This window comes from Dendrobium catenatum, unplaced genomic scaffold (assembly GCF_001605985.2).
Source record: "Dendrobium catenatum unplaced genomic scaffold, ASM160598v2 fragScaff_scaffold_1056, whole genome shotgun sequence".
NCBI lineage: Eukaryota > Viridiplantae > Streptophyta > Magnoliopsida > Asparagales > Orchidaceae > Dendrobium > Dendrobium catenatum.
Genome location: NW_021319518.1, coordinates 6,587,136 through 6,599,907, shown reverse-complemented (window position 1 = coordinate 6,599,907; position 12,772 = coordinate 6,587,136). Strand labels below are relative to the sequence as shown.

The following is a 12,772-nucleotide window of genomic DNA, read 5'->3' as shown; positions in this document are numbered from 1 at the left end:
CTACTAGTAAGTTGTTATTTATATAGTTTTCGAAAATTTTATTTTGAGAATAGTTTATAATCAACTTTTTAAAAATCTATAGTTATTTCAAACACTAAGTTTTTCCCGAAAAAAAAAAACAAACAAATTAATTATTTTGCACAAAAAAAATCTGGCAAAATATTATTATGGTACAAGTGGTCTTGCAATACTAAGTTAGGCTCAAGTTTGGGATAATTTTTTATTATTTCTTAAAATAGCTTTCTATTATAAATTATTAAATTTTAATTTTTATATTAAAAGTTACATTAAGAAGTAGTATGAAAGCTGTCCAAACGAAGCCTTTATCGTTGTACTCAAATTGGCGCTCTGAAGCTTTAGGAAAAAAGATCTTAAGCCCTTTGAAATGGAACTTTTATTTTATCCAGTGAACGTACGTTCCTCTACGTTCGGTTTGGGCAAAAAACGCGCTTGTACCGAGTACCTAGTTGTACCGAGTTTTTTCAAAAAACTCGGTACGAAAAAAGATCTTAAGCCCTTTGAAATGAGGGGTTCGAATGATTACAAAAAAATGATTATATATTTGATGCATCAATCTTAATTAAGACATAATCAGCAAAACTTAGAAGATCTATTGAGCAAATTGACTTTCGAAGTTTTTTGTTGAAATTTGTTTATAAATAGATTTGCTTATGAGTGCTTGAGCCAAATGATCAATCTTTTTTTTTTTTCATCCAAAGGTTTGGGGCTTAGAGAGATTATTATATGAGGAGTCTGAATAGGAGAACCGTTCTGTTTTTGTGAGTATGTGTAGTAAAAGAGTAATTATTGTATATCATTGTATATCGGGTGTATCATTGTATATCGGGTGACATGACGATTGGCCTCCAGCTGGTCTGGTGACCACATGTAATAATTTCTCTTCTTTAGGACATTTTTCTTTTTATTTTCTAAACCAATTCTTTAGTATAAAAATTACTAGTTTAAATTTTTTTTTGATTAAAAATTTATTTTAAAAAATAATAAGAAAGTTATTGTGAGACCTCGTTCCCTTACTGTTCCTTTCTGACTTGGATTTTCCTCCCAGGATCGTCCGGGACGATATTGAGATCGTCCAGGCCGATAATATCAACAAAGGCCTTCATATTCTTAGATTTTTGGATATGAATAAAGAATCATCTGTCTAATTTTTTATCCTATGAAGACTTATCATATTATATGACATTTTAGCTAAATATTACTATCAATTTCTAACTTGTTCTTGTAGATTTTTTTTTTTAATAATGGAGATTTTATTCCAATAAAAAGGGAAGATACAAGCTAGCTAAATTAGTCCAATAAAGGACAATACAACATATACAAGAAAAAAATAGCCTCAAAGAAATAATAGTAATAATCCTAGACACAATGACTCTGGGCTTAGTTAATGGCGAATTCTGAAACCACCCAACAATAGACAAAGGCCATCCAAAGGAGGAATAAGCATTAGGCCACCGGCCACGTAGAGGAAGTCCCAAACAGACTAAGCATAGCTGCATCCCAAATAACATCCACTAAGCATACACCAACAGTGGTTGCCACAAGCCAAACCGAGCAGGTGGAGAGCAGAAATGCCTCATCATTGCCCAAGAAAAATAAACCCCCGGCATCAACATCCAAACCAACGAAAACCAACCACATCCGCATACCCGAAAAGCCAAACCACCCAAGAAAGGAAAGTCCAACCCAATCAAAAGAAATTGCCCAACACATTATTTGGTTTTACTTCTACGACGCTTGCCTCCACCAAAGGAGAAAGCTTTATCAACAGAATGACTCACATGCAAACTATATAATTCATGAAACTTGTCAATCGGTTCTGCCAAAACATCCCTCATCCCTCCCCCACAAGAAGAGGAATCATTCAACTAGTCAGAAGGATCACGAGAGGAATCTATCAACCTGCTAGCCACATGAGCTTTTAGCTCATCAATGGAAATTAGAGAAATTGGGACATCAACAAAATGAGCAGGCTCAATCACACTAAAATGCACACTTACCGATGTATTACCTAGCTCAGAAGAACCAACAACCACCACTTTATTAACACCATACTGACCTAAAAACTATCCTGCTAGATTATCACAAGAAACACAAATATTAGAGGACTTCTCAACAACATTAGGGGAAATTGACAGAGAGCAACTCGCAGGCACAAAAGCCCTCTCCAAGTCAACAGCAGGAGACTCCAAACCCTCCACAGAAACATCAACAACACCCTCAACAACATCCTTATTAATTCCACGTGAATGAGCCTCACAACTTCAGCTACAATCTCATTATTTTCATAGGAAGTATCTGCAAGCAAAGCAACAGGCAACGACACATCAATTCCATTAACGACTTACTCATGAGGATGAAGCATAGCATCTGTATCGAGCACAACCAAATGGCCCTCATCACCCAAAGACAAAAGATCATTAGAATTGGTATCATTAAGATTAACATTCCAGGGGATTTTGTTACCAGTATTGATTAGCTCAGTATCAATAGGATTAACATCCACATTAGTATGTGCTTTAAGCAAATTGGGGTGCAAGATATTGCATTCAGATTTCGAATGACCCAAAGCTTTACAGTAAGAGAAGTACGCATGAAAATTTACCATAACCACGAACTGGATATAACCCAAACAATTTGGACCAACCCACACCTTATTGGGAAAATATTTGGTAACATCTAATTCCACCAAAACACGTGCAATCGCAGGTCTAAAACCAATGGATGTAACATGATCAATTTTAAGGGGGAAGCCAAACATAGAACCAAGACCATGAAGAATCCTAGGCAAGAATAAATGGGGTCTCAAATTAGGGAATAATACCCAAATAAAAATAATGGGTGACTCAACATCCACGTCAAACAAAGGCGACCACTTAATCATCTTTATGTAGCAATTGTTAATAAAATAGGAGCTGTGTGCAAAGACACGACAGTAATCCAAATCGATCACAAGCTTGATTAATACATGCTTAAAATTTAGAACAGTTGCCGAAAACTCACCAATAAGCTTAAGGTTTAAGAAAAATTTTTGAATAGCTTCAAGGGAGGGTCTATGGGTAGGAAAGTTTCTAACCAAAGCGAATTCAAAAGGAACAGTGATAGCTAGAATTTCAGTCTTCGAAATCCACGAGGGCAAACCACGACGAGAAGTGGTTTTAAGGTCAGGAAAAGAGGAAGAACTACCAGATAAAGCATTACGAAATGACCTAGAAGAGGTCTTACCATCCAGAAAATCGGGATCCACTAATCGCTTGCCGGCCATCGACGGAAAATGCCCGAAAAGAATGAAAACTCAAGGAATGCACAAAATGGAAAAGCAAAAAACTTCCTTGAAGCTGTCCTTGTAGAATTTATAAATATATTCTATACCAATTTTAGGGTTTATGTTGATTGGAGTAATAGATGAACTTAGTTAGAGCAACTTATATCTAATCCAATTATATTAACTAAATATTGGTTTTATGGTGTAGCTGAGGTGAAAATTAGAGCACATTAGCTTTCTTATTCATATTAAATGACTATTTTCCCCCTGGTGCTTTGAGATGCATAAAATAATTGTAGATTTGGAATAGCACTTCTTGATCTTAACTTACATTCGTTTTTTATTGTATTGAAGGATTTATCTTAAGAACGAAGGATTTTTCTTTCCAACACTTCTTTCTTTAATTTATTAGAAATTGTTTATCAATTTATTAATTTTTCTCTATTTTTATTTTGGGATTGTTTAATTGAAGGGAATGGATGAGAAGAGGATCATAATACTTAAAAGAAAGTTTTTAGATTAAATTTATTAAATTAATTTACATTATAAATTATTTAATATTAAAGTTTAATTGAATGTGCATAAAATGCATGTTATTAGAATTATTAAAATTAAAATGAAAATAAATGCGCTTTAAACTAAACCTACAAATTAAAAAAAATAAAAATTTCCTTTTTAATCTAGTTGTATTAGATACATCTTATATTAAGAAATATGGAGACCAAACAAGATTTAGTTTTTATTTGGGACATATTTTTTATTACTTTATGAGGTAGTTTTTTAATAAAAAATGTATTGAATTTAAGAATTTGGTATTAAAAAACTGTTTTTCAAAGCATGAAGAAATCTGTTCGTCTTCATTTGGGATGATTTTTTTGCTGTTTTTTAAAGAATTTTTTGTACTAAAAAATTATTTTAAGAAGTAGTAAAAAAGTTTTCTAAAAAAAGTAAAAATCTAGTTAAAAAAGTATTAAAAATGATATTTTATTTATTAGATTTAAATGAAAATTTGAATATTATCAAAATAAAGTGATGAAAAAACCTTACTTTGTGGGATAAAGTATAAAAGCTTATAGTTGTTGTATCCAACGGTCAGGAGCATCTGATCGGTGCAGGGCATCCGACGGCGAGGGTTGTGCTTGAACTTCAGTGAACGACATAATTTCTTTGTTTAGAACTCACCAGCCTCTTCTCAAGCCGTCCACGAAACCCTAATCTTGTTTGTGATTGCTGGGGCTCTGCGTCCTAAGAGGGATATTCACCGCTTCGTGAAATGGCCTAAGGTAGTGAGAATCCAGTGGCGGAGGAGGGTCCTCAAGCAGCGTTTGAAGGTTCCTCCAGCGGTTAACCGGTTTCGCAAGGAATTTGGACAAGAACCTCGGTAATCATTTATCTTGCTTCCAGTCACAAATTAATCCTGGAATTGTAGTTTCTGAATGGCGTATCTGGCTGTGCCGAGGGGCAAATTATTGGGTCAGGTGATCGGAGGCGGAAAATCAGTTCGGACATCTAATAAAAATTTGCTGCGTCACCTTGCGCTTTAGTTGCGTTTTTTGACTTGCGCTTTGGTTGCGCTTTAGTTGCGCTTTTTGACTTGCGCTTTAGTTGCGTTTTACCTGCGCTTTAGTTGCGTTAATTTTAAAATAATATTTTATTAATATCCAGACCCATATCTGCATTCGGTCACCTGACCCAATAATTTGCTGTGCCAAGGACTTCTAACATCGGGGCCTGGTTTAAGAAAAGCTTTATTGCCATTAACTTATGTTTAATGATTATAATACCGTCCTTTAATTTTCTCCTTAGAAATATTAGGGCTGTTGGGCAACAAGTAGATTTAACTTTAGTAGAATTTAATACACACATCATTTCTTTTAAGTAGGGTTTCATGAGAGGATTAAATCTTGAAAATTGTATGATAATATTTATGATAAATTTTAATAATATTTGACATATATTTTTGAAATAATTAAAATATTTAAGGTGGTTAAAAAATTTAATACGTTTAGTTATTATTTATAATATTTTATAATAATTATTTTCATTTAAAATCATATTTAATCCTATTAATTATTTTAAAATAACTAAATAGTTAACTAATAATTTAATTAATTATTCAATTAGTTTACTTAAGTATTAATATTTTGAAATTTATTAATTAAGTTATCCAACATCAACTTACGGGAGTCTAGGCTTTTGCGCTTTTGCCATCTCCCTTTCTCTATTTCTTTCGGCTTCGTTTCGTACGCAGGAGTTGTAGAAGTTTTCACGAGTTCTTACTTCGCGCTGTTCGACTTCTCTCCTTCGACGACTTTACCTTCCTGTTGGAGCGGAGATTACGACATTTTTGATCGACAGCAACAACGGGAGCTCGTTCTAGTGAAGGAACCTTTATCCCTTCGAACGCATCTTAGGCCAAATCCGTAAATCCGCCGAACAGAAGGATTCGTAATTCCGGCATTTACCCAAAGAGGGAATTTTCCGTCAACCACGGCTCCTGATTTACTGTGAATCTTGGTATATTGCATTTTCCGTTTGGCTGATTTAGCTCAAACAACCGCTCTCAAATCCGCCTAAATCCTGTATCCAAACACCCTTTAGTAGTAAATCTGTGTATTAAATTCACGACAAAAATTTGACAAGATATTAAATCTAGTTAAATTTTGTTATACTTTTTTGCACAGTTAATCAGAATTTATGGGCGGTTCATTTCTTTTAAAAAATCTTAAAAATTAAGTTATTTTTGAATTTAATCTTGAGTGTTAGTACTACTTATTTAATTTATAATATAATTAATCATCAATTAAATTATAATGAATTTAAATAATTTAAATTAGAAAATCAAATTAATTATTCAAATAAGTTAATTATTAGTATAATACTAATTATCAAAATTATTTTATTTAAGTATAATGTAATAAGATTTGATTTTCTAAACTATATTGATAATATCAATAATTAATTAATTATTGTTTGAAATAATTAATTATTTAACTAATAATCCAACTAATGATTTAATAGTTTAAAATTTTTAATTACACTAGCAATTATCTAATTAATTATCAAATAATTTAATTATTAGTTATAACACTAATTATCAAATTATTTATTTTCCTAGATGGTAGCAATATTGACCTTTTCGTGCTTTTATGATTTGTATGCTTAATGATTGAAATATAATTCAGTTTCTGTATTTGCTCACATTCAGCTTTTTGGATAATTTAGTAGTCCTATTTTCATTTTGTTTTTCTCCATTTATACAAGTCAAAATGGAGGTTGATCAAGAGCAAATCGAGAGTTTTGGAGTTTTGCTGAAGCAAGGTGCCGAAGCTGTAAGATAATTATTATGAAAAAATTGCTTTTTTTTCATGTTGTGTAGGTTGTAAGTGCGTAATTGATATTTTTTCAGAGGATCTTCGATTCAGACTTTGTAGGGCGTCGATCAATTGTTAAAAATCGCTTTTCAAAGAAGTATAGACATCCTGCTCTGGACTCAAAATTGACTCTTAGACGTCTGAATGCCGTAAGTAATTATAATTATTCTTCTTTATATATTTCTTTTCTAGTGTTGTGTTAATGTTAGAGGTGGGCAGGGGCAGAACCAACCTTAATTTTCAGGAGGGGCAAACTTATAAGTAACTGTTTTTGTTGCCTAGAATTTGGCTTGACCCTTCACTACAAGAGAATTGATCAATAGCGACCCCTATTTGTTCATATCCTTAATTGTCGCACGCTTCGCAGATATATCGAGGGTCCAAGAGGCCAGCGCTCCCTGGCGGGGTTAGACATGCCCGGTCAGGTCGCGGGGTCAAGGGGCAACGTACCCTGGAATAAATTTTGGTTGTAATGACTAATGATATTTTTGGAATTTAAATTAATAAATAAAATGTTGAATTCTATTTACTATTTGCTAGGGGCACTTGCCTAAAGACTATAGTATTTTAAAACTTTTAGGAGGGGCAATTGCCTAAAAATCATTTTAATAAAGACTAAAAAATAAATAGAGGAGGACAAATTACCTCAAGAATAAAATAGCAAATTTTTTTTTAGGGATGGCAATTGCCCTCCGACATAAAGGGGTTTCCACCTGTGGGGGTGGGGGTGGGGAGGTGGTGATTGGTTTAACCAGGGTTCATATTTTGAATGCCACATTATATCTTTTGCATATATTTTTTTGCCTGAAGCATGGTTTTAATGCCAAACTTCCATTTGTGTTTTGTTGGGAAATCCATTATGCCCATTTTCCGTTTTCAGAAAATTATTACATAAAACCACTTGATATTTGGAGCAGGAAGCTCGCTGTATGACAAAAGCAAGAAAACTTGGTGTTCCCACTCCTGTCCTATATGCTATTGATCCATTGCTGCATACGCTTACACTTGAATTTGTGGAAGGAAAAGCTGTGAAAGACATACTCCTTGACTTTGGGTTGTATGGCATAAATGAGGAGTTGATGAATGAACTCGCCAAACAAATCGGTGTTGCTATTGGGAAATTGCATGATGGCGGTCTAATTCATGGTGATTTGACGACATCAAATATGATTATTCGTGAAGGGACTAATCAATTGGTGAGAGATTTTGATGAAATATATATTTTTTAGCATTTTAACTGCATATTATTGGTCTCTTTGGAGCAGTTTTTTTCACAACTTTATTATTATTTTTTAAAGTCAGTTACAATTTTGTGTGGCCATAATCATGTTACTTTTCATAAATTTTATGATTAGTACCGACTTTTTTGAACAATATTTGTTAGAATGTAGTAATCATAAGGATGTTATTTGACTTTTTCAAAAGAGAAAAAATATAATACCCACAATAACTTTTAAAACATATATATTTCCCATAATAGTTAAGCAGCTTATAAAATCACTTTTACAGACAAATGGAACCACCCCAAATGGACCCTACATCTCTTTTAGATAAGCTATTTCCTAAGTGTTGGATCTCCCTCCTGTTGTAGGGTCATATATTCATGTAGATCATAACAAGTTCACATGGTTCTTCCAGGTGCTAATTGACTTTGGTCTAAGTTTCACATCAACTATTCCTGAGGACAAAGCTGTTGATCTATACGTGTTAGAGAGAGCTTTATTAGCTATGCATTCTTCATGTGGGAATGTGGTAAGTCATATTATTCCCATTTACTCGGAAATTCTATTTTTATTTGTTGATTTCTCCCTCTCTTTCATCATTTATTTTGTTATATCAAAAGTGATTGCAGAAAAGTACTTTTTTTTCTTCTAAGTTTTATAAATTAATGTGTTAATTATCTTTAAAGTTAAAAAACTTTTGAATTCATGCAGTGTTCTGTATGTGCTAACCTCTCATATCAGTATTGTACAACTAAATTCCCTGGCTATTCAGTGACTGCTAATTTATTATAAGAACTTAGCATGTACTAATGTGGTTGCTAAGAGAAGCTATTTATCATTTGAGCAGATGGATATAATACTTGCTGCATATAGGAAGTCTTCAAAGCAGTGGTCATCTACAATGAACAAGTTAGCTCAGGGTATGAATAATATAAACTCACATTATAGCCTCTCTCATCTTCTTGGAGTCCGTTTGCGATGGCTGCAATTTTGTGTAAATTTTGCTATAGAGCTTTTCTAGGGGAAGTAAGAATTTTTTAGAACTTTGTGGGTGTTATGAAACTTTTTCTTTTGAAAAAGATCGGATAATAGTTTTTTAACAATTACCACATATGAGTAAATTATTTCCCATCATAAAGTTTCTAAAAAATAATAATAGCGTAGTAACCAAATAAGATTATGATTATTATATAAAAAGTAAAACGATCGAAAATTGTTCTAAATAGACCCTAAATATTTAACTAATGCTTAGTCTTTTCTTTTCTTTTTCTTCCATAAAAGTGAGATTGCGAGGGCGGAAGCGAACGATGGTAGGATGATTCTTCTCCAGAACAAAAGCTCATCCCATTCACTTCAGCAACATCCTTTGTAATTTTCTACTTAAATGTAAGATGCCATTTTACTTGCTTGGATGTTAAGACTACATAAGATTTGTTTTAAGGCAAACTTGTAGCTTTCTACTTGATTGTAAGAAACCATTTTACTTTTGCTAAGAATCCAAGATATCTTTTAATTCTGTAGCTGAGATAAACTTTGATTTTATACTCTACATAAGATTTGTTTTGATCTTGAGGGGACTACAAAGCTTCAAAAGTCAGATAATTAGTTATGAAGAAATACATGTGACTTGATGATGGCTCCCCAACAGGACTTGATGGGTTGCATCTTATCCTTTCATTGTGGCTTTTTAGTGTCTATTTATTATGTTTAGAAATAACATTTTGTTGCCACAAGATGAACTATGCTTGAATTTTGTTTTTCTTTTGAGTTTCTTGTAGATTTTTTTTTTTAATTTCCTTATCTATATTTTGTTGTCATTGAAAAGGGAGACCACTACCATGAAACTCTTTAGTTATACGACTAAGAATCTATTTGTAATAATTTTCTTACTGTTTTATTTTTTAAATAGTAATTATAGTTCTGTTTGATTATTGTTTTCTTATCATTTTCAATGAATTTTTGTGCTATGAAGTTATCTGTCAGCTGTTTTAAAAAAAATTACTTTCCGTAGAACAGTTTTACAAAAAAAATTTACAAAAAATTATGGCTATTCTAAATAGACCCCAGGGCTTATTTATAGGCATTTAAACTGTTTGTATGGTGGGAGAAGCAATTCCTTTAAAGTAGCGTATTTGTTTGGTTACAAAATTTTGACATTTTTTTCTTTCTATTTTTTACTGCATTTGATTTAGAAAAGTTATGTTTTTGAGAAATCAGAATAGAAATTATGTTTGAGAGGCAGCTTAGAAAAAAAAAATTTTTCGCACAAATATGAAAAATGAGCTGACCCCATTGAAGTTTAAGTTGGACGTGAAATGAATTTTTTTTTGCAATATGGTGAAACTCATGAGTGTTGGTGAAATGATTTGTTTATATTTGTTATTGGTGTTGCTTTATTATTGTTGCGGGCTGAAAGATTCACGGTGATAGAGTTAGTGATTTTTTCGTCTTAGCAACAAAAACAACAAAAATCACATCAAATCTTTATACCACTATATGGAGTTGGCTACATTAATTTTTTTTCTTCATTTTGTCATGTTAAAAGTGAAAGTCTCATTTAAATATAATAAATGTCATTTTTAATATTTTCTAAGTCATTAGTTTATATCCTATCTTTCTTAACATAAGTCAAATCTAATATATCTACTTTCCTAACTTGGTCATTGGAAAGTCGTCGTTTTATGTGATCAAACCATCTAAGGCAACACTCTCTAACATTTTCTTCCACTGGAGTCACTCCAACCCTTTCACGTATATGTTTATTTGATATCATGTCTCTAAGAGTAAAGTTATTCATTCACCTGATCATCTTCATCTTTGTAATACTTAACTTAATATTATACTTCTCTCTTACTAGCCAATATTTTGCACCATAAAGCATTGTAGTTCTAATCAAGGTTTTGAAAACCGGACCGGACATTTCTACTTGATTGTAAGAAACCATTTTACTTTTGCTAAGAATCCAAGATATCTTTTAATTCTGTAGCTGAGATAAACTTTGATTTTATACTCTACATAAGATTTGTTTTGATCTTGAGGGGACTACAAAGCTTCAAAAGTCAGATAATTAGTTATGAAGAAATACATGTGATTTGATGATGGCTCCCCAACAGGACTTGATAACATTTTGTCACATGTATTTAGACCAAAAAAAATTATGGCTATTCTAAATAGACCCCAAGGGCTTATTTATAGGCCTTTAAACTGTTTGTATGGTGGGAGAAGCAATTCCTTTAAAGTAGCGTATTTGTTTGGTTGCAAAATTTTGACATTTTTTTCTTTCTATTTTTTACTGCATTTGATTTAGAAAAGTTATGTTTTTGAGAAATCAGAATAGAAAGTATGTTTGAGAGGCAGCTTATAATTTTTTTTTTTGCGCACAAATATGAAAAATGAGCTGACCCCATCGAAGATTAAGTTGGGCCTGAAATGAAATTTTTTACAATATGGTGAAACTCATAGTGTTGGTGAAATGATTTGTTTATATTTGTTATTGGTTTTTCTTTATTTTTGTTGCCGGCTGAAAGATTCACGGTGATAGAGTTAGTGAATTTTTCGTCTTAGCAACAAAAAAAAAAAAAAAATCACATCAAATTTTTATCCCACTATGTGGGGTTGGCTACATAAATTTTTTTCTTCATTGTGTCATGTTAAAAGTGAAAGTCTCATTTAAATATAATAAATGTCATTTCTAATATTTTCTAAGTCTTAAGTTTATATCTACCTTTCTTAATATAAGTCAAATATAATATGTATACTTTCCTAACTTGGTCATTGGAAAGTCGTCGTTTTATGTGATAAAACCATCTAAGGCAACACTCTCTAATCTTTTCCCTTTCACGTATATGTTTATTTCGTATCATGTCTCTAAGAGGAAGTCATTCATCCACCTGATCGTCGTCATCTTTGTAACACAACTTAATATTATAGTTCTCTCTTACTGGCCAAGATTTTGCACTATAAAGTATTGCAGGTTTAATCACTATCTTATAGAATTTCTCTTTAAATTTGAGGGGGACTTTTCTTTCACACATCAAACACGATGGAGTCATCTATTTCAACCATTCAACTTGAATTATATTAACAATATCCTCGTCTATTTCACTTCCAATTTGAGTTTTTCGTTTTAGCGATGCACGAAAATTTAACACGCAAGTTGATAAGATGATAAGGGAATATCATAATTTTTTATGTGAAAAACCATGGAAAACTTGGAGTGGGAAAAGTCACAAGGCCTTACCTAGGTGAAAAAATTTCACTATATCTGAGTAATTACAAAGATAGACCTATTCCTTAACTTGAAAATAATAAAATTACAATTAATTGGAGAATTGGTCGAACATTGTAAGATATAGTGAAAATTTTCTATTTGAGTGCAGCGTTCGCGAGAAGAATCAGTAAAGTTCAATGATGGTAATCAGGTGGTCGAACGAAGTTTTGATGGTGGCTAATCAAGTCTGTAAAATGTTTTAAGAACTTAGCAATTTTATTTATGATCTATTTGGAACAATTTTTAGACCACTTGGTTGCTTTTTCGATAATAATCATTATTTTATTTGGGTATTATTTTATTGCAGCTTTCTTACTATTTCTTAGAAAAATTTGTAGTGAAATTTATTTTTTACAATTATAGTAGTAAAGTTATTTTCGTTATAATAACTTCACAATCAACCTTATAAGATATTGTAGCCGTTCCAAATAGATATTAAGATTTTGTTTGGAACAATTTTTTTACTGATTTTTAAAGCAGTTTTTTAATATAAAAATTTATTGAACTATAATTTTTTTATTAGAAAACTACTTTAAAAAATAGTAAGAAAGTTATCCCAAATAAAGCCTAAATTATTTAAAATCCACTTCTAACTAATTAATGCTTCTAACTAATTAATGAT

At 31.9% G+C, this 12,772-nt stretch overlaps 1 protein-coding gene across 2 annotated transcripts; it reads left to right on the top strand.

The window, feature by feature from the left end:
* Positions 1-6,399: 6,399 nt before the first annotated feature.
* LOC110103381 (EKC/KEOPS complex subunit bud32) lies at positions 6,400-9,477 on the top strand. 2 transcript variants are annotated; one of them, XM_020832068.2, is made up of 6 exons: positions 6,400-6,615; positions 6,693-6,806; positions 7,575-7,853; positions 8,296-8,409; positions 8,728-8,800; positions 9,162-9,477. In XM_020832068.2, exons 1-6 carry the CDS (start codon positions 6,553-6,555, stop codon positions 9,197-9,199), a joined length of 681 nt encoding a protein of 226 aa, XP_020687727.1. In that variant the 5' UTR covers positions 6,400-6,552; the 3' UTR covers positions 9,200-9,477. The 2 variants fall into 2 exon arrangements, with proteins under 2 accessions (XP_020687727.1, XP_028554001.1); XM_028698168.1 differs by having other exon boundaries at positions 6,408-6,604.
* The last annotated feature ends 3,295 nt before the right edge of the window (positions 9,478-12,772 follow it).